This window comes from Microtus oregoni, unplaced genomic scaffold (assembly GCF_018167655.1).
Source record: "Microtus oregoni isolate MIOR12 unplaced genomic scaffold, Mior012 000004F_ref0000308, whole genome shotgun sequence".
NCBI lineage: Eukaryota > Metazoa > Chordata > Mammalia > Rodentia > Cricetidae > Microtus > Microtus oregoni.
This window is the reverse complement of record NW_024543063.1, coordinates 5,043,046-5,070,203: the sequence shown is the minus strand read 5'-3', so window position 1 is coordinate 5,070,203 and position 27,158 is coordinate 5,043,046. Positions and strand designations below refer to the sequence as shown.

Here is a 27,158-nt window from a genome sequence, read left to right as displayed (position 1 = left end):
CCGTGCCCTTTATCGATGAACGTGAGCAGCTTTTGGTAATTAATTCTACCACGGAGACAACAGCCATGGATGACATAACACACTGGGACATGTCTTGAGCTGGAGAACTTAACAGGAGGGCAGAGTTTGCACTACACTTCCCAGGTGCCAGCTTTCCTCCCTGGGCAGCGTTCATGAGAAGCAGTTACTTCATGAAACAGAAGGAAGCAGTGTGATAGAGCTCTTGAGGCTGTTGGGCGAGCATCCGTCGGCCAAAGGAACAACCACAGTAGTGGAGTTAAGGCAAATATTTTCTCTTGCTACAGAGTCTCCATAGTTCTTAATGTGTTCCAACATGATTATACATGCTTTCAATTTAAAATGAAAATACAAACAAGTTTACAAATTACTACTGGACACTTAAAAATAAACTCTATGTCACTTTTCTTTTTGGCAGCACCAGCCTGAACTTTGCAATATTTCAGAAACTTCAGGTACATTACAGTCTTCTGAGAAAGGCCCAGTACTTCAGAATTCCCGGGGCGGCCAGAATACTTTTGGCTTCTTCCGCATCTCGCAAAGGGTTCTCTTCATATTCTTCTTTCAGCCACTGGCGATACTGGTTCACTTCATATTTCTCAAACTCCTGCAGCTGCCTTTGGAAGCCCAGGTTAGGATTGGCACAGGACCTCCCAGCTCGAACGGTGTGCAAGGCATCTTCCCAACCAAAGTCAGTGAGTGACTGTCATGATGTACGCGATCACCAGTGTCCACACTCCTGGAGACTCCAGCCAGGCAGTGCACAAGACAGCCCTCACCCTGGAGTCAGCACTCGTGAATGAACTTGATACTTTCTTTAAAATGTCTTGTCAGGTTTTGAGATGGTGAGTCTGCTGCTGGTATGCACAGGTATTTAACTCCCTCCATCATGGGCCTGGCACTGTCGTGCACAGAAAGAATGTGCGTCACCTTGTTCCTGCTCAATTGGTCTGCATCTCTTGCATCTTTGAAGTTGCCAATGAACAGGCCAGGCAGGATCTGGCTCATCCCACTCCCCATGGCTGTGCCGCGCTCGCCACTCCGCGCTCGAGCGGGCCTTAAGTCTTAACAGTCAGTTGTCCCTTTCTGAACCCTTGGTGGTGATTTAGCTCTCAAGCCTCATTTTAGAGTCTGCTTCCTGAGACAACTTTTGGGAGAAACTTCTGGAAACTAAGGTTTCATTTCACCAATTTTTTTTTTTAAATATAGGCTCCCTGGGGCTGTGGGACTGAGAAAAACAGCTTTGGTCAGGGCTCCCCAGAGAGGAGACTACAGAGGCCAACACTCCTGACAGCCGTGGAAGCAAGGGCTGTGATCTGAGGGGGTATCTGGTAACATGCCATAGGATCTGCCAGGCCTCTGTTCAGGACTTCCTCCCTCATTCCCTCCATCCAGCCAGCTGATTATGTCTAGGGTGTCCTGAGTAGACATCCAGGGTCTCAGTTGCCTCCTGGGAGCTGCATTCTGGCCAGAAGAGGCAGTATAGACCCTGAGAGAGCCAACACAGCAACGGAAGTGTCTGCTCAAGGCTGTCTATGTGGGGCCATGAGGTCAGCAGGGCCGAATCACAGGCATGTGGGAATGGCAGGTAGGGATATCCAGGCAAGAGAACTCCCTGTGGGCCTGGTAGCCGAGGTTCAGATGAGTCTGTGGAGGACATGGGAAGATAGGAAGGCCAAAGGCTCCCCATTGTGTCAGAGGCTCCCCAAGTCTTGGCATTAGCCTGAGGTGCGTCTTCTGATTCTTGCCTGCCAAGGCTTCTCTCTCCGGCAGACATCTCCAAGCGTCTGTGCCATGCCTGACCTGTGGGCCCTGTCCACACTTTTCTTTTCTGAAAGGGCAAATAGTGCTTGACTTTGGAGACCAGTCAGCTAGACTTTTATGGTGTTTGTTTAGGACTTAAGCACAAGGAGATTTTTTCCTTTTATCCATTATTTGAGAAATAGGATACATGCCTTTGTTCCTCCCTCCAGCAAAGTGCTAACATGATCTAGAATTACCCGGGAAGAGAGTGTCAGTTTGGGATTGTCTAAATTAGATAGTCCTTGGGCCTGTCTGTGGGGGAATTATCTTGATTCTGTTAATTGACATAGGAAGACCCAGCCCACTGTGTGTGGGGGCACAAGGGGGGGGGGCGCTGAGTGAATGAGGGTGGAGAAATGAGTTGCATGAGTTGTGCAGGCGCCTGTGTCTACTAATCCTTCTCTTTGCACTTGATTGTGATGAGTTGTAACCAGTTCTCTCATGCTCCTGTCCCTGCGACAGCCCTGCCATGGGAGACTGGAACCTGGAACCGGGAGCCAAATAAACCCTTTCTCCCTTGTGTTGCTTCCGTCAATGTAGTTTATCACAGCAATGGGAAAGAAACCAAGGCACGTGCTCTGCATGTGTCTAAGCTACTCCTTCAGATTCCCAGGCCCAGGGCCTCTCTCTCTCTCTGTCTCTTTCTGTCTCTCTCTGTCTTTCTCTGTCTCTCTCCTCTTGAGACAGAGTTTCCCTGTGAAACAATCCTGGCTGTCCCGGAACTCACTCTGTACACCAGGCTGGCCTCGAACTCACAGAGACCCATCCACCTGCCTCTGCCTCCTGAGTGCTGCAATTAGTCATGTGCCATCACCGCCCAGCCCAGGGCTTCTCACAGGAAAGACTCAGGTCGAGCTGCTGGGACCTGATCCTGCCTCAGGGAGGGGTTCTTTCAGGTTTCCACACAGGGTGAGATTGCAGGGTTCTCCCGAGCTTCTTAAGTACAAATCCTTCATGAGCTGCTAAGACGACTAGGGACTTGGAAGACTAGATTTGTCTGTCACTGCACAGCTGTCTCCCTAATTCCAGGCTCTCTCTCCAGTTCGGGGTAAACTTCAGTTCCAGATGTGATCGATAGAGAAGAAAGTCAACCAAAAATGAGAAATCAGGGTGTATAGATGTGTTTCCCACAAAGGCGTCCCAATTTTTTCCCAATGCTAACAGTTTCAAACTTTAAAAAATTGATAGTTACTATTTATTGAGGAATAGATGTAGATAATAATGAAGTATAAAAAATTAAAACAACTATCCTATAAATCACAACATCTGGAAATAATCTCCGAGAAACCAGAACTACTGGAGTTTTTCATAGTCACCCACATACACACATGCACACACGCATGCACCCACACACATACACACATGCACGCATGCATGCATGCATACACATCATTACTGCCACATTATATAAGGACCATTGTTAACACTCCCTTTTTATTAAAACCATAGTAGACTTTTAAATTATAGTCAGATTATTAAGAACCCTTTGGAAGAACATCTCTAATCATAATCTAGTCACTATTCAACAAGGAGCCTGTGAGGGTTAATGCTATCACTGCCTTGGTTAGCTCTGTGGGGTTGTATTGTTTGTTATTGTCAACTTGACACAAGCTAGCGTCATCTAGGAAGAGGAAATCTTAGCTGAGAAAACATCTCCATCAGGCTGGCCTGTAAGCAAGTCTGTGGGGGGCAAGATCTTGCTTAACCATTGATATGAAAGTGCCACCCCTGGGCAGGTAGTATACAGAAGAAAGAAAGGTAACTGAGCCAGCCACAGGGAGCAAGTGGTAAACAGTACTCCTCCATGGCTTTGCTTCAGGTCCTTCCTCAGGTTCTCACCTTGGGCTCCTGCCATGACTTTCTTCAATGATGGACTTCCTCCCCAAGTTGCTTTTGGCCATGGCCTTTATCACAGCAGTAGAAAGCTAGGTAGGACAAGCTCTAAATCTACCTAAGAGACAAAATTGTGAGCACGTCCATCGGGAAGTTTCTAGATTAGGTGTCCCAAATGTGGGCAGCATCCTCCCACGGCCTAAGGTCCTGGGCTGAACAGAAAGGAAGATGGCAGCGAAGGTGCAGCATGCATTTCTCCCCGCATCCTGACTGTGGATACAGTGCGACCAGTTGCTTCTGGCTCCATGCCATCCTTGCCACGAGGGACTGGACCCTGCAAAAGTGAGCCAGTATAAACTCTTATGTTGCTTTTGACAGATGTTTTATGGCAGCAATGAAGGAAGCCAAAGTGCTTGTGTGTCTGAAGTGTTGAAGGTAGAAGGGACTGAGGATCAAACAAAGCAATTGGGCCTCTGCATCTATGCAATTTACTTTTTAGGGGCCACTGGGGAAGGCAAAAAGCAAGGGTCATGAGTATTGTCTTGCATTATTTCAATAAAACAAATACTTTGATGAAAATGATATAAGATAACAGGCTGGAGAGTTCAAGTATGGTCTACTTTTAAACAATATTTGTTATTATTATTATTATTATTTGGTTTTATGAGACAAGGCTTCTCTATAGCTTTGGAGACTTTCCTGGAACTTACTCTGTAGACCAGGCTGACCTTGAATTCACAGAAATCCACCTGTCTCTGAAAGACCCTACAGACCCCCTCCTCAAAACCCGCAGCTAGCATGCTCCCGGGGGAACGTCCTCTTTGCTTTAAAAAAAAAATTCTCTGGATCAGCAGCCAGCCTGCTCTTGTAAGAACATCCCATGTGCTTGAGAGAGCAGGATGTCTATGAGATAGGAAGACTGCAGGGCAGGATGTCAATAAGATAAGACATCAACAAAGCAGGTTGACTGCAAAACAGGATATCTATGAGATAGGAACAGTCATGCCCACCCTCCCCCCCCCCCCCCGCCTCATTCCGATAACCACGCTTTTGCTTTTGTAAACTTGCTTTTTGCTCTTCCCTATAAAAAGCCCGCTCTCCAGTTGGCAGGTGCGCAAGTCCTCCGAAAGACTTTGCTGCCTGCAGGTACCTGTGTTTACTCAATAAACCTCTTGCTAATTGCATCCTGTGGTCTGGACTCAGAGTGTCCTGGTTCTGGGGACTTCATTGGAGGAAAAGGTCCTCTCTGAGGGTCTTTCAGTCTCTACCTCTTGAGAGCTGGGATTAAAGGTGTGCACCACTACCGACTGGCCTATTATTTTTTAAAGTTATTTATTTATTATTTATACAACATTCTGCCTCCATGCATGCCTGCACGCTAGAAGAGGGCACCAGATCTCATTATAGATGGCTGTGAGCCACCATGTGGTTTCTGGCAATTAAACTCAGGACCTCTGGAAGAGCAACCAGTGGTCTTAACCTCTAAGCCATCTCTCCAGCCCCTATTTTTATTATTTTTAATTATAGTGGATGTGTGTGTCTTCAGGTGGGTGTGTACACATGAGTTCAGGTACTTGTGGAGGCCAGAGGTGTTTAATCCCCCAGACTTGGAATTACAGACTATTATGAGCTACCTAACATAGGTGCTGGGAACTAAACTGAGGTCCTCTGGAAATACAACTAATGATCTTAACCCCGAGCCATCTCTCCAGTTCAAACATGATCTACTTTTGATGCTCAAAAGATGGGCAAGGATGTATCCATATGAAGATAAGGAATACAGAAAGTCTGGGCTCTTGCTGGCCAAGGCTGACTCATGACCCAAGAGTCCAGTGGAGGTAGGATCACAGCCTGGGTTGCTATGCCAACAGACCTATGTCTCCTAGGCTGCACATAAACTTCTGCTGATCAGCCCATGAGCTGTTTGTTTGCCATCCATCTCCTCCTCTGACTTCCACAATGAACATGTGAACAGAGACAGCCATTGTGGCCTCGGAACATGATCCGGAAAATGGAAAGAGTGATCCCTCCACTGGCAGGTTTGGGCAGGTCTCAGAGGCCAAGTATGCATGGGCCCGGACACACAGCAAGGGCCAAATAAACAGCGAGCATTTATTATACCGTATTCATTCATGTGGGATGCATGGCACAATATCTGAGTTCCCAAATGCATGGACAGTGTGTCCTGTCCTAAGCTCTGAGCTCCTTAAGGGCTGGGCCAGGTTCCTGGCAAAGTCTCACTCTGTGTCCTGGGGCAGGTAGGTTTGGCTTCGCGGAACTTGCTGCTCTTCCATTGTCAATAGCCAGTGAGCCCCACGGGCTAGCTGTAGACCAAAGACCATGGGCCACACAGAACTTATTGGGGCGCGCTAGCCTAAAGAGGTTGGGACAGCCTGCACCATGTGTTTGGGGGCTCAGTTTTGTAAGCTAGACATCTAAAGTTAAAATGTTGATGGGGTTGGTTTTGTTCCAAGGAGTTTCTCCTTGGTTTGTATATGTTTGCATTATTCTTGTGACCTTACGTGATCATCACTCTGTGAGTGAGTGTGTCTGTCTGTCTGTCTGTCTGTGTCTTAACCTCTTCTTAAGAGCACACCAGTCAGATTGGATTTGAATTCAGGTTCACACTAGTGACCATTTAGTTATAAATCAACTCGTTAAAGTTCCTGTTTCCAAACTGAGTCATCTTCCAAGGTGCTGGGGACTTGAGCATGGGATTTAGAAGGATGCAATTCAGCCCATAAGACAAGTTTGGTTGTGACAGAAAGCAACTGGGGATTATGTCATTAAAAAGGAACGATGAGAGGCTGGAAAGAGGGGTCAGAGGTTAAACAGCACTGGTTACTCTTCCAGAGGACCCAGTTTTAATTCCTGGCCTCCACATGGTGGATCACAACTGTCTGTAACTTCAATTCCAGGGGACCCCAAGCTCTCTCTGACCTCCGTGGGCACTGCACACACATGGTGCACAGACATACATGCAGGCAAACATTCAAATACACAAAGTAAAAATAAATAAATCTTTTGAAAAGGGGGATGGCGAACAAACTCTTCTATAGAGCCAGACACCCCTAGGGAGTGCTGGTGAGGAGGACTGGAGCAAAGAAGATGCTGTTGGTGGGAATGTAAAGTGGTAAGGCCATTGTAGAAAGCAGTGTGCCCTTGAAAATCTGAAAGAGAACTACCCCATCTGACCTAGCTGTCCCATTTTGGGTGTATATCTAAAGCAAGGGAAATCCGTGTCTTATAGAACTACCTGCATCCCCAAGTATATTGCAGCATTGTTCAAGATATGGAATCAGGGCTGGGTATTCAGCTTGATTGCTGACTTCGTATGCACAAATCCAGATCCCCGGTACACATAAACACCAGGAGTGGAGGCATACTCTGGTAATCTAGTACTTGGGAGGTGGGGGCAGAAGATCAGGAGTTCCAGGTCATTCTCAGCTCCATAGTGATTTTGAGGACAGCCGGAGGAACATGAGAGCCTGTCTAACAAAAACAAAAACTAAACTAAACTAAACTGGAAAATCCATGGGCTTCAGAGATGGCTCAGGGATTAAGAGTACTTACTGCACTTTAGAGAACCCATGTTTGGTTCCCAGGACCCATATCAAGTGGCCCACAATCACCTGGATTCCAGCTTCAGGGAGACTGATGGCCTCTCCTAGCCTCTGTAGGCTCCTGTATACACAAGTCCCAAACACACACAGAAGCATAAATCAATAATAAGTGAAAACAACGTATAACCATCCGAGGTTCGCTTCTGTTGCTGTGACAAATACACAAATCCAGTGCAGCTTTGGGATAGGAAGGTTTTACTTGGCTCACGATTCTGGATCACAGTCCAACATCAAGGGAAGTTGAGGCAGGAGCCTGAAGGCAGGCCTGGCTGCTATCCAGTAAAGTATTTCCTCTAATCAGGGAAGTCAGAGCCAAGGAAATGTGGCAGGAATTACAAAAGATATTGCTGGCAGGCAGGCCATGATCAACCTTTTCTTTCTTTCCCCGGTTTTATATATATGTATGTCTCTCTATGTAGTCCTGGATGTCCTGGAGCTCGCCATATAACCAGGGAGCCTTGAACTCACAGGAATCCTCCTGCTTCTGCCTCCCTCCCAAGTACTGGGATCAAAGGTGTGAGCAACCACATCTGGCTCAGCTAGCTTTCTTATACAGCCTAGGACAGTTTTGCCTACACTGGGTTGGTCTATACTGCATCAATCAATCATCAAGAGAATTCCACATAGACCCACAGGCCAATCTGATCTAGGGAGTTCCTCAATTGAGGTTCCCTTTGTAATTATTGTAGGTTGTATCAACTTTACAATTAAAGCTAACTAGGATATTAATCAACCTAAGTAGCTATTGATAGATGAATGGATAAGCCAGATATAATATACACAGAGGAATATTCTGCCATAAAACAAGGAAACCAACAATGAGTATAAGCCTAGAGGGCATTATGTTAAGTAAAATAGCCAGGCACAGAGGACAAATGCCACATGCTCTCACTCACATGTAGAATTTAAAGTTGAACTCAGAGAATGAGAGAGAGTGAAGGGTACTGGTAGGGGCTGTATGAGTTGGCTGACTTTCAGCTGCACAGGGTGAAAAGACACTTCATGTTTACAGTATAGTGGCTATGGATCATAACAACACATTGCTTACCCAATTCCTGCTGAGAGACTAGATCTTAAATAGTCTCATTATAAAATGAAACACATTGGAGGCAATGACACAATAATAACCTAAATTTAAACATTTTACCATATATACAAATATCAAAATGTCATATTGTATGCAACAAAGTTATATGACTTATATTTGTGAATTATACCCTAGTAAAGGAAAGAAATATAAACGCATAAATGACATAGTAAAGACTAAAGCAAATATACAAACTATACCTTGCTTTGAGAGGGAGGTGGATGGCAGGAGCGTAAGTAGGGGCTTCCTGAGTCACCTGCAAAGCCTTCCTAGTCCTCTTGTTCTGCGGTGCTGGCCATGGAACCTGGAGCCTCACACACGCTAGGATTTACCGCTGAGCTGCCTCCATTCCTACACATCAGTTTCCCTAGGAAGGCTGGGAGCTTGCTCCTACCTGGCTCCTCCTCTTCAGAAGTGGGCAGGGCTTGTGATACCCCCAGATTCGCTTTCCTAGTGGGGCTTTTGACCCTAACTCTGTGTGCCCACAAAGGAGAGCTTTCCCGCTCCCTGAAGAGAAGCTGTGGTCAGCAGAGCTTAAAGGTGTCGGGAAACTGGGATGATTATTAGTTCAGAGGCCTTTGGGGGTGATGGGACCCAGACCCCAACCCTGTCAAAGTCCTGAAAACCTCCAGACAATGCCTCTCCCTGGTTCCCTCCCTCACTGTGCCTCTGTCCAGCTTCCACCAGACTGACAGGAGGCTCAGCAATGGAGGTGCCAGCATCTGGGGCTGGATGTTAGTAGTGGGTTCCTTGCTTTGTACTCCTGACCGAAGGAGTGGAGAGAGCAATGACAGGAGAGGCTTACCTCCTGTGGGGAGGTGCCTGCTGCTGCCATGTGCTCTGCTCCATGAACATGCTTTGGGTGCCACAACCAGGGCTTGCAGGCTTAGAGAACAAACTGCAGGCTATTCAGTTTTGAATTGCAAGTAAAAGAATGGAAAGACCATCTGCCATAACTTTATGGTAAAGACTGTTTTATCTGTGATTTAGATGGAGTCAACATCTTGTCTTGTATCTATCGGCAAGGCTTGTCTGCCCTCAGCATGATTCCTGCTCTTTACCCTGGTACCCAAATCTAGGCACTTCCACAAACCTGACCCACATCCTGGGTTCTTGGCATCCTCAGGTCTTTGTCTCAGGGAATGTTTGCCTCCCAGCTGGGGGAGGTAGCCACTTTGCTTTTGTGGCTTCTCTTTCCTGGGGTGACTCACAGCCATGGTTATCTCATTCATTGCCTCAGAAACTGCTCACTTTGAAAGCCTCCCCTGCCAGTCTTTTGTGTTAGAAACCTTTTCTTTGCTGTTCTTTTTCCCTAAGTAGTTACCTTTTTCATGAATGACTCTTCACTGTTCTCTGGCATATCTTGGGGATGGGGGGATTTAGGCTAGTGGCCCTACTCAAGGCTCCAGGTTGGCCTCTGCGTTCTTTCCCTGGGGAGGCTCTGGATCTAGAGATCTTTCTTGAAGTTGGGAATAGGTGGTTACATCTTCTTGGGCCTGCTTTCTCTGTGACCCGAATGTTGTCCAAGCTCTCACCAGTACAGAGGGGTGGGATGGACTAGCAGCTCTGGAAGATGGAACTATACTCTTCAAAGGCTACCACATGGTTGCCTCCCCTAGGTCAGTTCTCAGAGGGGTTGGTTGACAATACTTCCCTGTCCTGGATCCTCTCAGAGACTTTGAACTTAAGTGGGTTGGAGGCTCCTTGGTGGCTAGCGCTTCCAAAGAAACCCTGAACTCTGGACCTCCACAGGGCCTCTTGGCTCCATTTACTCTCCTGCACTCTACAGGCTGAGAGAGGATCAGACATCACCTTCCCTTTGTATGGCCTAGGACCCAGGTCCTCAGTAAACTCCAAAGGTCGGCGGTATCTTTAATTTACCCCTTTGTGTATGTGGGTCTGTTCTCAGGGACAGTGTTTAGAGAGAGGACCTCTGCTTTCTGAATTCTGCCCACCTGGAGACCAACTCGATCTGGGGTTCAGGATTGAGAGTTCTCTTAAAGAGTTTCTAGCCGCCCTGATGTGGCCATGGTAGGCAGATTAGGGACAACGTCCTAGCTGGGGTTCCTTCAATCTGGGAGGAGGAGGAACTCCAGATCTCAGACACAGCGGCATCTGATTCTCATGAGGCATCTGGGAGGATCACCACCCGTGAGAACCACAGGCTTCTCTCCTACATCGCCTGGGGCCGGGGGCGGGGGCGGGGGCAGGGGCAGGGGCGGAAGGCTGCAGCGTCCTCCTTTAAGGACCTAGCCACTTCACAGCTTTGGGCCAGCTCTGGCGAACTAAGTGCACAGAAAATGTGGAAGGACACAGTTTCCCCACATGCCTTCCTTTGGCAGCATTTTCAAGATTACCCAAGGCAGAGGGTGCTGGGTAGGGAACCGGAATGAAGGGATGAAGGGAGCCAAATCCGTTCTCCAGGTTAATGTGAAGTGTTATTTTCCTGGTGGGTGTTACTTTAAACATGTCTCTTCCTACGCTTTCTTTAGAAACGTTCGCTCCTTTTTCACACAGAATAGCCGGGTCTCTGGGCAGCGATGTGCAGCTCCCTGGGGTGCGTGGGGCGGGCGGGGCAGCTCTGGTTCAAGCCTCCACCGAGGCCGAGCGCTTGTCCTCCTGTTTAGCTAGAGAGGCCGGAGGGGTTGGGCCGGGCCGGCGCGCGTCCGTTGCCAAGGCCGCGCGGCCCTAGAGACCGGGCGTGAGTGGCGCGCGCAAGCGCGGTGGCGAGCTGCGGTGCACTGTGGGATGGGAGACCGGCGCGCCGGGACGGCGGGCATCTCGGGGCACCGGGCGGAGGCGCGGCGCGCGAGGAGGGGTGCGGGTGGTCGCGGGCGCCAGCGCCATGAACGCGGCAGTGGTGCGGCGGACGCAGGAGGCTCTGGGCAAGGTGATCCGGAGGCCGCCGCTCACCGAGAAGCTGCTGAACAAGCCGCCGTTCCGCTACCTGCACGACATTATCACTGAGGTGGGCGCGGGCTTGGGTGCGGGTCAAGTCAGGCTCAGGTCGAGGTGGGGTGAGGGAAGGGATAGAGCGCGGGACTGGACGAGGGCGGGGGTAGGGTGCCGGACCGGTTAAGGGTCAGGGTAAGTGTGGGACGGGTTGAGGCTTTGGGGTAGGGTGTGGGACTGGGTGAGGGTCGGGGTGAAGGTTAGAGTTGGGTGCGGGACGAAGTGAGTGTCCGGGTGGGGTGAGAGTCGGGGTGGGATGCGGGTCTGAATAGGATGCGGGTTGAGGTGAGGGTCAGAATAAGGGTCGAGTTCAGGTAGAGTGAGGGTCGGGGTAGGGTGACAATCAGGGCTCAGGTGGAAGTGAAGATCAGTCTCGGGGTGCAGATCTAGACTGAGGTGAGTGAGGGGAGGCCCCAGGTGCTGGTGGAATGAGAGTGGGGTGAGGGTGGAGATGCAGGTCCAGGTGAGGGTCAGGGTTGGGCTTCAGTTGGAGTCAGGGTAGCATAGAGGATGCTCGTCAGTGTGAGGGTCAGGACTGGTTGCAGGTTCGGGTTGGGTTGGAGGGTCAATGCCAGGCGCGGGTCTGAGGCCTGGGTCTGGGGCCAGGCTGATGGGGAGGGTGCTGAATCCAGGGTCTAGGGTTGGTTGTAGGTTTGGAGGGCCAGGCTTGGCTGGTTACAGGCCAGGTTGTGGGCCCGGACCAAGGTGAGGGTCCAGGCTAGAGGCTGGATCAAGTGGTCTGTGTGGAGATCTAAGGGTCAGGGTTAGGGTCTGGAGTTCAGAGTCAAGCTGTAAGTTACGGGTTGCTGGGGCCAGAAGCTGAGACTGGGATTGGGGGTGGAGGCCAGGAACATACATACATACATACATACATACATACATCAGTATGTGGGGCTGAGCCCTGGAACAGGTCTGGGGCTCAGGGTCAGGGTGCTGTTAGGAGCTGGAGTGTATGCTGGAGGCCTGGAATTGGGTTCTGCTTATAGTTGAGTATAAGGTAGGGTGGAGGTCCTTGTCTGGGGCCCAAGTGAGAGCTTGACTAGGGCCGTGGTGCCTTCCATTTTGGAGACTCAGGCCTACAAGGTCTTGGGACCTGCCTTACTTTGCCACCTCTTACAAGGAGGCTTCTGGGATCCCCCAAAAACACTCAGATTTTTTCTTCCCACTTACCATTGTGTCTCTTTAGAGCATGTCTCCCATTTGTTAGCGAATCTCCTGGGAGCTACCCTGGATGAGGTACCTAGCATTGTACAACAGACAATTGTGTGGAGTCTGTCAGGGCTCCTGGTAGCTCCAGAGCATCGCTGCAGGGGTTGAGCACAATTGGCATGGTCCACAGGGTACTCTGGAACTTGGGGTGTTGTTGGGACTTACTAGTCAGTCTCCAGAGCTCAAGGTCTCCCCTGGTGTTGTCCCTCCTCCTCTCAGCTGGTTGAGCATCTTTGTCCACCCTTTGCTTGACTCATTTTGGCCCTCCTACCATAGCTTGTAATGGGTGCTGTGGAGGAACAGGGCCCTGTCTGTTAGCAGTCTTAGGTGTGCCCAGGAATACTCTAGAATCTACTCACATCCTGAGGAACCCCGTTGGCTGGTCAAAGGGACTGGCTGTGGGAGCCCTGGGAAGCAGGCAGTTGCTGCCCTCCAACACGAAGGAGGCAGTCTGGCACCGGCCCATCACAGTGGAGAGACTGCCAAACCTGTGCTTTTTTTCTGCACTGTCAGCCCATGACTTTCTGAGTGCACCTCATCCTGAAGTCACTCAGGAATGGAGTGGGGCTGGTGGGAGAGAGGGAGGGAGAAGCAGAAGAGATGTGCAGGAAGACAGATAAGGTGTGAGGTGCTTTTCTTCTAGACTTTTCTGGATCCAGTAGTGAAGCCAGTATGTTCTGGTATAAAGATAAGTATACTAGCTGTTGCCTCCTTGTCAGAGTTGCCCTACTTGGAAATATTTTCAGATCCCAGGTAGAAAGCCTCCTGGTAGGTTCTTTTTTTTTTTTTTTTTTTTTTTTTTTTTGATTTTTCGAGACAGGGTTTCTCCGTAGCTTTTGGTTCCTGTCCTGGAACTAGCTCTTGTAGACCAGACTGGCCTCGAACTCACAGAGATCCGCCTGCCTCTGCCTCCCGAGTGCTGGGATTAAAGGCGTGCGCCACCACCGCCCGGCTCCTGGTAGGTTCTTTTCTCTCCCTGAATATCACATTCAAGTCACCTTCATGGGTTAGCTGCGGCTAGCTGGCTGTTTCTTCATTAAGTAAGCCTCTTAATGGATGTCTCTTGTCACAGTTACTGCTCACAGTTTAAACTGCCATTGTCCTGAGGGTGGTCCCCATGCCAGCTACCTTTGCTAAACCTTAGATCAGGATGCCCTGGTGGTCCCCATGCCAGCTACCTTCGCTAAACCTTAGATTAGGATGCCGTGATGGTCCCCATGCCAGCTATTGTCTCTAAACCTTAGAGCAGGATGCCCTGGTGGTCTTCATGCCAGCTATTGTCTCTAAACCTTAGATTAGGATACCCTGGTGGCCTTCATGCCAGCTATTGTCTCTAAACCTTAGATTAGGATACCCTGGTGGTCCCCATGCCAGCTGTTATCTCTAAACCTTAGAGCAGGATGCTCTGGTGGTCCATGTGCCTGCTATCTTCTCAAAATGACCTGGCACAAGCCCAGCCCAGCAGAGTAGTGACTCTCCTGTAGTTTGTTCTGAGATGGACTCTTCCAGATTAATTAATAACTAGTACGATGCAGCCAAAGTAGCTGTAGCCCCATCCCAGAGGAGGAGGTGGCATTCACATGGGGCTGTCTTGCTGCCGATGTTTTTAAGCCTGCCTCCTGGTAACGTGGTTACTGTGTACCATTTGCCTGGTCATACGAGTCCTTACTGATCACCACATTCACATTCCTGATGGCTTTTTATTTTTTTACTTTTGTTTTAAATGCTGTTGCTGCCTGTCTTACTGACTGTCTAGTAACTTACCCCTCCGAGAACCCAGGACTCTAGCCAGATGTAGGGGCACAGAGGAACAGAAAATCATAGTGCTTTGCTAGAGGTAACTAGGTTATAGGTTACTTGTTGGGAGGGGCACGATAGGGAGAGAACACATGTGATTGGATGGAGGAACGCTCCATGGTGTTAAGAAATGACAGACTGTCTGGAACTGGTTTTAGATACCCAGGCTAAGTAGCTGCTTTCTGGAGTTCATTCCACCAGTGTGTTCTAAGTGCCCTGGCGAAGGTTTGTGTGGTCAGGTCCTCTACTATATAAAAGCTCTTTGTGTCTCCTTGAGTGCTTTGGTTTGTGGTCTCAAGTTGCTGCAAAGAGACTGGAGTCAGGCCTGCTGTGACCGTGGCCTCAGGCTCCTGCCATCCCTCTTAACTTTGGTCCCTCTGATAGAACCTGTCAGCCTGGACTTGGTGGTTGTTTTCTTTTGTTTAGTGTGTACATTCAAGCTCTTCCTTGTCAGTCTCTGGCCCCAGTGGGATGATCCCTGGTACCTCTTGGTCTCCCTTCCCAGTACCAGCTCAGCGTTAATAGTCTTTGCTGTCTCTTTAACTGACTGTTCTCTGAAGCCTGGGCCCCGAATTTAGTAGGTGTCAAACCTTTGTTGAGGAAGGGGATGAGGCAGTTAGAGCTGTAGGTGTGACTGGGTTCTTACCTCTCCTGGGAGTAGGATTCAGTGGGTGAGTCAGTGCAGGGGCTGTCCAGTGAGATGCATATGATGGTTCCTTCTGCCTTCTGCAGGTGATCAGGATAACTGGCTTCATGAAGGGCCTCTATACAGATGCTGAGATGAAGTCAGACAACGTCAAGGTAGGTTCTACTGTGAGTTCCTTTTCTCCACACCCTTGCCTTCAGGAGTAGAGCATGTTTTCCAAGCTGCACACCACTATACAGTTTGATGGGTAGAACACAAGGCTGATTTTGAGTTATGTATACTTCTCTTGTTTCATTTTCTCATTCGTGATAACAGTATGCTATGCTAAATTGATCTTCTGAAAAGCAGAATTTGGGGCTGAAGAGAGAACTCAGTTGGTTAAGGGCTGGCCATGCAAGCATGCAGACTGCAGTTATATCCCCCAGAACCCGTGTGAAAAGCTGGGTATGTATATTGGAATCCCAGAGCTGGAGAGGTGCTTGGTGACCAAGTAGCCTAGGAAAATAAGTGAGCTTTAGGATCTCAACACACCAAATAGATATATCCTGAAGAATAAATGACATCCGAGGTTGATCTCTGGCCTCCGTATGCACGCACACACTTGCGCTTGTACAACAGCCCCAACATTTATACCCTCATGTCTGTGCACATACACATCTATGCACGCACAGGAAGAAAACAATTACAGCCAGCTTTGCTGATGCATAGCTATAATCCCAGCACTCAGGTACTGAGTCAGGAGGACCGCTGCAAGTTCAAGGCCAGCATGACTACATAGTGAGTACACACAAGGCAAGGCTACAGCAAGACCCTATTCCAAAACATAGAAGTAAAGCAAAGCAGACTCAGTCGCCAGACATGGTGGGGTACATCTGCTTTCCTAGCATTTGGGTGGCTGAGATGAAACATGAGTTCGAAGCTAGCCTGGGCCACACAGGCCATATCTCTAAAACAAACAAAAGACCCAAAACAGATGGAGTGTTTTCTAGGTTAATGCTAGCCCATTAATGGCACCGAAAGCTTGAATGAGTAGATTTTGTTGTAAACAATGAAAGTTCATAAAAGATTATAAAAAAATCAGAAATCCTGAATTTGTCATCCATCTAAAAATAGTTTTTCATGTAAAGAGGAGGCATTCTGTGCCTATTGAATATACCGAGGGTAGTACAGATGCCTCAAAGTATTTATTTCAAAATCGAAGTTTTACTTTAAAATATCTTTTGAAAATTTCATATATTTTTTTTTTGGTTTTTCAAGACAGGGTTTCTCTGTAGCTTTGGAGCCTGTCCTGGAACTCCCTTTGTAGACCAGGCTGGCCTCGAACTCACAGAGATCTGCCTGCCTCTGCCTCCCAAGTGCTGGGATTACAGGCGTGCACCACCACCGCCCGGCTGAAAATTTCATATATTTTTACAGAGTATTTTGTTCATATCTGTTTACCGCTGCCTCCCTCCTGCTCCCCTGGTGTTCCCTACATTCCTTCCCTCCCAAGTTCATGGCTTCCTTTTTAAGGGAAAAAAAAACCCAAAAACTTCTGTGTGTGTGTGTGTGTGCACATGTGTGCGTGCGTGTGTGTGCGTGTGTGTATGTGCACGTGTGTGTGTGTGTGTGTGCATGTGGTTAATGTGTGAGCGCAATGCCTGTGGAGTCCAGAATAGGATGTGAGATCATTTGGAGCCAGAGTTACAGGTGGTTATGAGCCACCTGATGTGGGTGCTGGGAACTGAAACTTGGGTCCTCTGTAACAACTCTATACTCTTTCAATTACTGAGTCATTTCTCTAGCCCTAAAGTATTTATTTTAATATTTGTCTCTTACATGGAAATATTTCAGGATAAAGATGCAAAAATTAGCTTCCTACAGAAGGCCATAGATGTGGTCATGATGGTCTCAGGAGAACCCTTGGCAGCAAAACCAGCTCGAATCGTGGCTGGGCATGAACCTGAGAGAACCAATGAGTTGCTTCAGTTGATTGGCAAGTGCTGCCTCAACAAGGTAGGTGGAAGCCTGCCTCTGGGAGCCTTCCTGGTAGGCAGCGTGTCCTAGACTGGTCGAGCTGGTGGGAAAGCTTTCCTCGTCCATGCTTGTAGAGCAGGTAGAGCAGCTGTGTGAGTGAGCAGGTCCTGTGCTGCTCTCTCTGGTTATTTGGGAATTGGTTGGCGGGACAGAAAAGTCCGCCTACAGAGAGCTCTCCAGTACCCTGGATGACTGGGAGTGCTGCAGAAGCCAGAATCTGTGTTTGATGACACTTGAGGTAGCTTTCTGTTGTGTCAAATCCAAGTGGCAACCGTCCTGGTCGTCATGCATTTGAGTGTGTGAATGCATTAGTGCTCTAGTTTGAATACATTAGTGATGTGTGGTGTCACTGTCACTAAGCTTCGTTTGCGAAACTAACATTCTATGCCCATCAGGTAAGAATGTACTCTCCTGTTCCTCCTACCTCAGTTGTCCCCTGTGTCACCACAAGTGTGACTGTCCATGTCCCTCATGGATGTGGTAGTATTTGTCCTTTCAGTAGCATGGCGTCCTCAGAGTTTACCCACTGTATATCGGGGTCAGTTTTCTTCCCACTTAGTTAGCAATACTCTGCTCTGTGGATAGACTACATTGTTTGTCCACTCGTCTGTCAAGGGACATCTTTGTCGCTCCCACTTTCTGCCTGTCACAAACAGTGTCTCCCTGGGCACAGATTGGAGCTGTCTCTTTAGACCAACTTTTTTTTTTTTTTTTTTTTTTTCTGTAAACCGGGAGGGTGGTGGCCAGGTCATGCTGATTATTCTGTGTCTGACTGTGAGGAGCCCCTCATTGTCTTCTGGAGGATGGCACTCTCTGCATCTCCAGTGACTCACAGGCTCTACTTTTCCCTCGTTGTTCTTAGAATTTACATCTTTTGTTTTGTAATAACTGTACTAATAGATGTGTGGGGATTAGATCCTGGGATTCTGTTTGAAGACATTTGTAGTGCTGTGTGGGTTACTGCAGCCACACATAGTTCACACTCACAGTCCGGGTCGAGGGGCGGCAGAATTATTAGCTTGGGTGTCCTTAGTAGTGGCTGTCAAATGGGGGGCTTTGTCACTACCGTTTTATGTTTTATCCTCCAAATGTCCTTTATGGCGGTAGCGGGAAGAAAATCTGTCTGATGAGCTGTCCTTGAGTGCTCCATTTTCATTGGTTGTCCGTGCTGACATCATTTTCCCCTTCCCTGGCATGGCCAACAAGCTCTCCAGTGATGAGGCAGTGAAGAGAGTCTTAGCTGGGGAGAAGGGAGACTCGAGAGGACGGGCCGTACGGACCTCCAAAGCACCCGAGTCTGACAACAAGGGCGTGAAGGAAGAAGAGTCCAGAACTCATAAAGAGGTGAGTGGTAGGCGGCGCATCTTCGAAACAGCAGGTCTTCATAGTTTAAGTAAAATGTGAAAATGACGTATGTGTCCATACGCTTTTCTTCAGGACAAAAGGAACTCTGAGGTGAAGGAGAGAAGCACAAGCGCAGAGCACAAGCAGAAGGAGGAACTGAAGGACGAAAACAAACCACGGGAGAAGGAGAGGGACAAGGAGAAGGCCAAGGAGCCTGACAGAGACCGACACAGAGACTCTGACAAGGACAGAAACAGAGAAGGAGAACGGGAGAAAGCCAGAACACGGGCCAAGCAGGACAGGGACAGAAGCAACAAAGACCGGGACAGAGAAGCCGAAAGGGACAAGGAGAGAGACAGGAGGAGTGAGGGCGGGAAAGAAAAAGAGAGGCTGAAGGACCGAGACCGCGACAAGGGGAAAGACCGGGAACGGCGGAAAACGAAGAACGGGGAGCATTCCCGGGACCATGACAGGGAGAAAAGCAGAGATCCAGACAAGCCAGAGAGAAAGGCATGGCCATGATTGCGACTTCCTTTTTGATGTGTTATTATTTTTATGATTATGTATGTGCTTGAATGAGTGCATGGGCACCATGTATATGTAGGAGCCCTGGGGCCTGAAGGGGGCATTACATCCCCTGGTGCCGGAGTTACTGGAGGTTCTGAGCTGCTTGTGGATGCTGGGAAATGAACCCAAGTTCTCTGCAGGAGGAGTCAGCTCTCGTAATCCAAGCCCCGAGGCCCACTCAGGGAGAGAGTGGCGTGCTCCCTAACACAGCATCTGCCCTCCTTTTGCTTTTTTTTTTAATATATATATATTTATTTATTATGTATACAGTATTCTGTCTGTATATCTGCAGGCCAGAAGAGGGCACCAGATCTCATTACAGATGGTTGTGAGCCACCATGTGGTTGCTGGGAATTGAACTCAGGACCTTTGCAAGAGCAGGCAATGTTCTTAACTGCTGAGCCATCTCTCCAGCCCCTCCTTTTGCTTTTTTAAAGACTTCGTTTTTAAATTTAATTTTAAAAATTTGTGCGGATGCACGTAACATTTGCTGGAGGCACAGGTGGTTGTGAGCCGCCTGATGTGTGGGTGCTGAGAATCGAACTCTGCGTCTCTGCAAGCGTTAGCAAGGACTGCTGAGCCATCTTGCTGCTGCTGAACCTGTCATCCTAGGAAATTTGGCACTGAGTTGTAGCTGTCTTTGGTTCCTTGTAGTAATTCAAAGAGATACCAGTTTTGTGTCAGGTGTCTTTCTTAAATTTTTTTAAAAATTTATTTATGCTTTATTAATTGCTTAGTATGGTGCATGAAGTGGTTGTAAAGGTGGGTGTGTCCATGCCACAGTGTAGAGGCCAGGGGACAACTTTATGGAGTTGGTTCTCCTAACCTTTTTTTTTTTTCGAGACAGGGTTTCTCTGTAGCTTTGGTGCCTGTCCTGGAACTAGCTCTTGTAGACCAGGCTGGCCTCGAACTCTCAGAGAGTCACCTGCCTCTGCCTCCCGAGTGCTGGGATTAAAGGCATGCGCCACCACCGCCCGGCTGGTTCTCCTAACCTTTATGCTGGCTTTTGGAGATCTAACTTAAGGTGCTGGGTTTGCATGGAAAATGCTTTTACACACTGAACTGTCTCACTGGCCTAGTTTTTAAAAAAAACTTTAAATGTTTTTGTTACTTATTAATAGTAGTTCAACCATTTAACTCAGCATTATTCAGGAAGTTTTCAAACATTGAAAGTACCCTTGAGCACATACTCTGGGCGGTACTTCTGCTCACCATTGAATTCCTGGTCTAGTTGAGTGCTGGCACGTAGTAGGTGTATAGTAGACCTTAGGTGAAGGAAGGAGTCAGGCATCAGGCAGGGGATAGAAGGCTCTTCCGATCTTGAATCTTTGGATGGTGCTGATGAGTTCATAGCAGCTTTTGGAGTGTCTGGGAATTCAGAGAGGGAGCCAGGAAACACTGCTGCCAAATGTCTCCTGTCCTCAGAGTATAGCATTTGACAGTTCCCTGCTGGGCCTATGGAGAAAGCCCCTGCCTGACAGTGAGCTGGTGTGCTGTTGGCCTTGCTTTATCTCACTAGACGATCCCAAGGTCCCTTGTCTGCTGCTGTTTGCAAATTGTGTCATTCGCCACATATCCAGGTGTGGTCTCCCCTGGAGTGTGGACATGACTGAGCTTATCAAGGATTCAAGTTAATTTCAAAGTTTCTTTACACATTATAATTGTCTTAAGACTCCATTTTCCTGTACTTCCTCTTTAATGACATTTTCAGGTAAAATTGAGGTTGGCCAGGAAACTGTCCTGTTTCTCATGGCTTTGTGAATGCAGGTGCCTAGTCAGTTCTCTCTGCGCTGTGACAAATAGCTCACAAGAAACAGTCTAAGAAGGTTGGGTTTCCTGTTGTGGCTCCAGGGTGTAGTCCGTCCCGACAGAGAGGACTCGACAGCAGGCCCCGGAGAATGGAGTCCCAGAGCAGTTTGCCTTCTCTCATAATTATTTTGGGACCCCAACCCGTGAGTGATGCTGCCCATGGTCTGCAGGTCTTCCCAGTTCAGTTAAATCTAGGTCATCCTTCATTGCATGTCCAGAGAACCCTCTCACAGGTGGCTAGAGCCCAGTGTGCTTGAAGCATCCTAGAGAGGCTGAGAGTCTGTCTGCTTGCAGCTGCTGACCAGAGGGCAGCCAAGATGTAGGCTGGCCCAAAACCAACCTGTGGCTGTCATCTTGCTCTGTGCTGCAGCAAGGTGACTGTCTGGGAGAGGAGTGGACCAGCTGTGCCGGTGTCCTGGGACTGCCTGTCTGGGTGTCAGCGTGTTCTCCCAGGCTCTTAGATTACTGTCTAGAAGGAGGAGATGTTCTCAGGCTGCCTGGTGGACTTCTGTGAAGAAAGGTGCAAAGGTGTGCAGTCAGCAGGGCTCCAGGGTGGCAGTAGAGCCTAATTGCTGGCTCAGTCTTTGCTGGGGCCTGGCCACCATCTCTGCCTCTCTGAGGCTAGAAGCTATGGCTGTGAAGGTTGAGGCTGAACTGAATTCAGCAATTACTAATGATTCTGTTCTCAGAGAGCTAGTTTAAGGAGTAAGATGGAATTTACAGTACTCAATTGGTTCCCGACAGCATTTTCACTGTAGCTGTGAGGAGTCCTTCCATTCTGCAGCTACTCCATTATCAGGAGACACCCAGAAGACAGGAGTGGGTTTACAGTCACGTCACCCCTCACTGCTGGATCCCAGGTGTCCTGTGTGATTTCCTGAGAGGCCCTACCTACCCGAGGGTGTCTCTAGATCTCCGCAGTTTTCTTGGAAGACTCTGGAACTTCTCGGTAGAATAACATGGTTCTCAAACCTGGAGCGGCAATGTGTTCCTATGTCTTGTGTGTTCCTCCGTGCCATGTGCTGTATTTCGGCACTTTGCTTTTCATTGTTAATATTACAGATTTTAACAGTTCTTCTTTTTATAGTCAGCAAGCTCAGGGGAGATGCCTAAAAAGTCGGATGGATCCTTCAAAGATGCCAAAGCAGAGATGGAGGTAACGTTTACAAACCGGACTTTCTGTCTGTTCATGTTTGCTTTTCTGTTGCCACGCTAAAACACTGAGCCAAACCTACCCGGGGGAGGTGTATACTTCCACATCCCAGCCTATCATCAGAGGAAGCCTGGAGGCAGGCCTGCAGCAGAGAGCAAAGGAACACCGCACACTGCCTTGCTCCCAGACTCGGTCGGCTTCTCTATAGTCTGGGCCCACCTGCTGGGGATGGTACTGCGCATGTCAGCAGTCCAGAAGGTACCCCACAGACACGCTCCCAGACCTGATGGTGCTTCTTTCTGTCTTTGCTTTTTTGAGACAGGGTTTCTCTGTGTAGTGCTGGCTGTCCTGGAACTCGTTCTGTAGACTTAGCTGACCTCAAACTCAGAGAGCAGCCTGTCTTTGCTTCCTGAGTGCTGGGAGGAGAGATTTGCACCGTTACACCTGGCTCTTGATGGAAGCAATTATTTTTATTTATTTATTTATTGAGCTCTACATTTTTCTCTGCTCCCCTCTGTACCTCTCCCCTTCTTCCTCCCCGCTCCAGCCCTCTCCCAAAGTCCCCATGCTCCCAGTTTACTCAGGAGATCTTGTATTTTTCTATTTCCCATGTAGATTAGATCTATGTAAGTCTCTCTTAGTGTCCTCATTGTTGTCTAAGTTCTCTGGGATTGTGGTTTGTAGGCTGGTTTTCTTTGCTTTATGTTTAAAAACCACCTATGAGTGAGTACATATGATAATTGTCTTTCTGTGACTGGGTTACCTCACTCAGATGGAAGCGATTCTTAAACTGAGGCTTCCTTTTCTCTAGTTTTTCTAGTATGTGGAAAGTTGACAATAAAAGCCAATATGTATGTGTGTGTGTGTGCACATGTGTGTGTGTATGTGAAGCATGTGTATGTGTGCATGCATGTATGTGTGTGAGGCATGTATGCATGCATGCATGTGTATGTATACATGTATGCAAAATGTGTATGATGTGTGTGCATGCATGTGCATGTGTGTGTGTGTGAGTGTAGCCATTTGTCTGCCATGATGTGTGTGTGGAGACTGGAGGACACTCTTGGTGTCAGTCCTCTCTTCCACCTCTTTTGAGACAGGATCTTTGCTGTTTTTCTGGTTTATGCCCCAGGCTAACTGGGCCATGTTTCCTGGGGTTCTCCTGTCTTCACCTTTCATCTCTCTGTAAGAACAAATGGATTATAGACACATGTGCCATGCATCCACCTTTTGTGTGGATTCTGAAGTTCCAAACTCAGGCCTTTCTGCTTGCGTGATGTTTTAGTTACTTTTCTGATGCTGCGATGAAAATCCCCTGACAAAAGCAACTTCAGGGAGAAAGTGTTTAATTTGACTCACAGTCTGTCATAGCAAGGAAGACATAACCACAGGAGCTTAGGGATCTGATCAGTTTCCAGCCAGTGACTGGTCCCACCAACAGTGAGGTGGGGGTGTCTTTCCATCTCATTAATCTACCCAAGGTGACCCCACAGACACGCCCAGAAGCCCAATTCCCAGGTGGTTGCGGATCTATCAGGTTGGCAAACTGAGCTGAAGGGTCATTGGCAGCCGGCACTCTAACCCACTGAGTCATCTTCCTAGCCCCCGAGGAACAGTTTTAAGAGATGTCGGTTTAGACTTGCATCGAAGCTGTGGAGTGCTCTGTCCTCTCTGGTCTGTTGGGCTTGGGTGGAGAGGGTGTGTTTAATACCTGTTGTGCCACCTGCGGTGTGCCTGGCTTATCACCTGCTGGGCAGGTGGAATGGCGTTCTGTGGGCCCTTCGAGGTTTATGCACATCTTTGCATGAAAAGGCTAGTATGTGTAGTTCATCTGGGGGAGATGGTGGAGGTGGCTTCTAGGGACAGCCAGGTAGAGGGATCCATCTAAGCTTTGCCTGGTGAATTTCAGACCCTACAATGTTTCTTCTGTAGCTGATCCATAATCACAGTGTCATCCCTTTGCAGGCCATCTTGGTCTGCTTGGGGAGGCTGGATTCATCATAGGGTTTTTTTTTTTTTTTTTTGAGACAGGGTTTCTCTGTAGCTTTGGTACTTGCCCTAGAACTAGCTCTTGTAGACCAGGCTGGCCTCAAACTCACAGAGATCCGCCTGCCTCTGCCTTCCGAGTGCTAGGATTAAAGGTGTGCACCACCACCACCCAGCTTCATCATAGGTGTTGAGGAACTATTGAAGAGTTGAAACCAACTTCCATAATTCATCTTGAAGTATTCAGAACCAGGAGATGCAGGAAACTATAGCAGGGCTGGGGAGGCCATGGGGCTATTTGGGGATGAGAGTGGCAGACTGTGCTAGGCAAGGCGGGGGTGGGGAGGTTGGGGGAGGAGAAGGTAGAGAGAATGAAGAAGGAGGAGGGGTGAAGGTTTGAGAGGAGGAGGGAGGGAGGAACTGAGGGAGAGGGCTGTACTGTGTTCTCTCTGACACCCCCCCCTTTTAATCTGATTATTGTTTTTGTTTTTAAACCATGCGAGAAAGTTTTACTTACAGAGTTCTGTACAAATCCATTACCGTAATTGAGTGCGGTCATGTACCGTGTGTGACATCTTGGCCAGTAATGGGCTGCATCTAAGAAGGGGGCCCTGCAAAGCTATATTGCTGATTAACCCTGTGACATCTTAGCCTGTGCAGATGCTACCCCCTGAGGTGATGAGCCTCTGAGGAAATCACCTGCTGCGCAGCACAGTGGACAAGTGTCTTGTCCTTCAGCCTGGGACTGTGTAGCAGCAGAGGTAGACTCCCCATAGGCACATCTCACAGTATTTCCCAGTCAGTGGTGCAGAAGGATCTACATGCAGGGCGAGGAGGTTTAGCTCTACTTCTCACTTCAGGTTCGAGGCTATAGTCACATGGGCTGGTGTGGTCCCTCAGGCCAAAGATGTGTCCCGTTACACTCTTCCAGCAGAGCGTGAAAAGTAAGTTCTGATAGAATCGATGTGCAATGTGCCAAGTAATTCCTTTCCTTCTCTCCTTTAAGGCTGAGGTTTCTGCGGGAGCATCCAGGTCCTTGCCATCAAAAGCATCAAAACGGCGATCCAAGAATTCACTGGAAGGTACTGCAAAGTTGCCTGTGCACATAGCTGGGATGGAGGCCGGCCTTTGTGTTTGGCCAGGGGGTATTAGAAGGGAGCCTTGGGGAGCAGCACTGCCACACCCGGGAAGGGGGTGTAGACGCTGAAACTGGAGATTGTGGCGTCTGCACATATCCACAGAGGGGTGTGTGTTTATATATACATGCAAGCTCGTGCTGCCCAGGGCAGGAGAACCTATTGAACTCTGATGGGTGCGTTGAACTTCCTTTCAGAATTACTTGTCAGCCATCTCGGTCTCATTGGCTCTTCTGCTCTGGTAGAAAGAGTTTAACCCTGTTGCAGATCAGACACAGAGAGCCCCCAGGCAGATGCTGTTGCACTTAAAGAAGGACTCTTGTTGAGAAATGGCCTCACAGGCCTGGACTGGGATTTGCTTAGCAGACAGGACAGGAGAGCTTGGGGATCCTGGGACAGCTGCTAGTGTTGGAGGCTTACGAACTTCACTGAAGTACGAAGTGGCTTTGGCTGAGCAATAGTAGTTTTGTAAGAATTAACCTTCTTTCTAGCCTGTGACGTCATAAGTAGCAGGAGTATGGTGGTTGGGGTTTTCACTCAGCAGTGACGCCTCGCCTAGTTGTCATGTTGTGGTGACATTTTATGCTAAAAGCCTTTTCCTATGTGTGCCGTCTGTGGCAGAAGCCCACAGGGACAGTTGATGGTAAAAGGGCAAGGGTGATGTTAGGCCTTAGCCACAGGGCTCCATGGACAGACACTTCCTTCATCCCTTCCCAGTGCTTCAGAGCTTTCCAGATGTTCCAGGTAAATGTGGGGATGTAATTCCTAGTGAGACTGCATTTTCCCATGGTGGTAACTTTTTGGTGGCTCTGGCACACCTCCATCAGTGGCCTGACTCCTCCGGAGTGCAGTGCTGGTGGTCGTTGGCACTCACTCCTTGTTAGGATGACTGTAGTGTTTAAATGTTCTCTTCTGGTTTCTTAGTTCTTTTCCCCTTGGTTTGGTTTCTGACTTTCTAAGCACTTAATATTTTAGCTACTTGAAGTTCTTGGAATGTGTCTAGAGGTTTGAGACATGAAGATTGATTTTATAGACATTTTTGCTATTTAGTCTTTTAAGTAAATTCCTCATTGTAACTGACGGTGTGGCTGACGCTCTGGGTTGTTAGGATGGCATCCTGATGAACTGCCCTTCCCTGGTCTCTGGGACACGTGTCTACTACCTGCCTTCTGCTGTTGCTATTTTAAAAGAAGTTTTATTTAAATTGTACTGTTTTGATTTGTTTATCTTTATAAATTAAAAAAAATTGTTTTGAGACGAAGTCTCACAGTATATATAGCTCTGGCTGGTCTTGAACTCAGAGATTCCTCTACCTTTGGCTCCTTACTGCTGGGATTAAAGGTGTGTACCACCATGCCTGGGGTGTTTTATTTTGTTTTTTTCTTCAGTTAAATTTCTTCCAGATAAATGAATTTAAATCACTCTATCACTTATGCTTACCCCGCAGCCAGGAAGTAGGTAGACTAACTCATCATGACTTGTGTTAGCTGTGTTTTCATAGTTTGGGAAGTCCTGGCTGTGTGTGTGGTGTGCTGGAGAGTCTTTCACTTGAGGCAATTGGTGAAACCTTGTATTGTTTTAATTTTATTTTTGGGAGCCCTGTTTTCCTCCTCATCCTGCTTTTTCTTGGTGGTTTTGTTTGAGACAGGGTCTTACTAGGTATCCAGCCTCAAACACACTTCGTAGCCCAGCAGGCTGCCTCAGCCTCCTGAGAGCGAGCATACAGGGTGCATTCCACACTCTCTTTTCCAATACCTGTTCCTTTGTCAGTGCTTAGTGACACGGTCTCTCTTTTCCTTTTCCTCACCCTACTCTGGGTCTCCTCTCTTCTATGATCCTCAAGAAAATTTGCCATCAGGGACTTGCAAGAATTCTGACTGTGAGCTTCACTGAGCCGGCAGCAGCTTGGTTGATTTTTTAGCTGCCCAGCCTCACTGGCCAGGCACTGACTCACCAGAGGCCCTTCCCTCAGCAAGGTTGGCACCACACCAGACATTCTGTCATTCTTGAGTGGGTCATCATTTGAGCAAATGTCCTGACTCAAAGGTGCCTAGGACACAGGGCTTGGGTGTTTGGTTCACAGGGTGAGCTTTGCATGTACTACAAAGAACAAAGGATTCAGGAATGAATAGACTCTTAGGCTCTTCTGGAATCACTGTAGCACTTAAGAAACATATGA

At 48.3% G+C, this 27,158-nt stretch overlaps 1 protein-coding gene and 1 pseudogene across 1 annotated transcript in view; one reads left to right on the top strand and one right to left on the bottom strand.

Moving 5' to 3' along the window:
* Positions 1-385: 385 nt before the first annotated feature.
* On the bottom strand, positions 386-1,040 carry LOC121447601 (annotated as a pseudogene).
* A 10,080-nt stretch (positions 1,041-11,120) lies between these two features.
* The window catches only part of Traf3ip1 (TRAF3 interacting protein 1), a 48,555-nt gene continuing 32,517 nt past the window's right edge, over positions 11,121-27,158 (top strand). Inside the window, exons 1-7 of the mRNA XM_041650079.1 lie at positions 11,121-11,332; positions 15,055-15,123; positions 16,802-16,963; positions 18,191-18,328; positions 18,422-18,838; positions 21,792-21,860; positions 24,850-24,925. Of these exons, the coding sequence (XP_041506013.1) occupies positions 11,210-11,332; positions 15,055-15,123; positions 16,802-16,963; positions 18,191-18,328; positions 18,422-18,838; positions 21,792-21,860; positions 24,850-24,925 (1,054 nt within the window). The 5' untranslated portion in view covers positions 11,121-11,209. The remainder of the gene's footprint in view (positions 11,333-15,054; positions 15,124-16,801; positions 16,964-18,190; positions 18,329-18,421; positions 18,839-21,791; positions 21,861-24,849; positions 24,926-27,158) is intronic.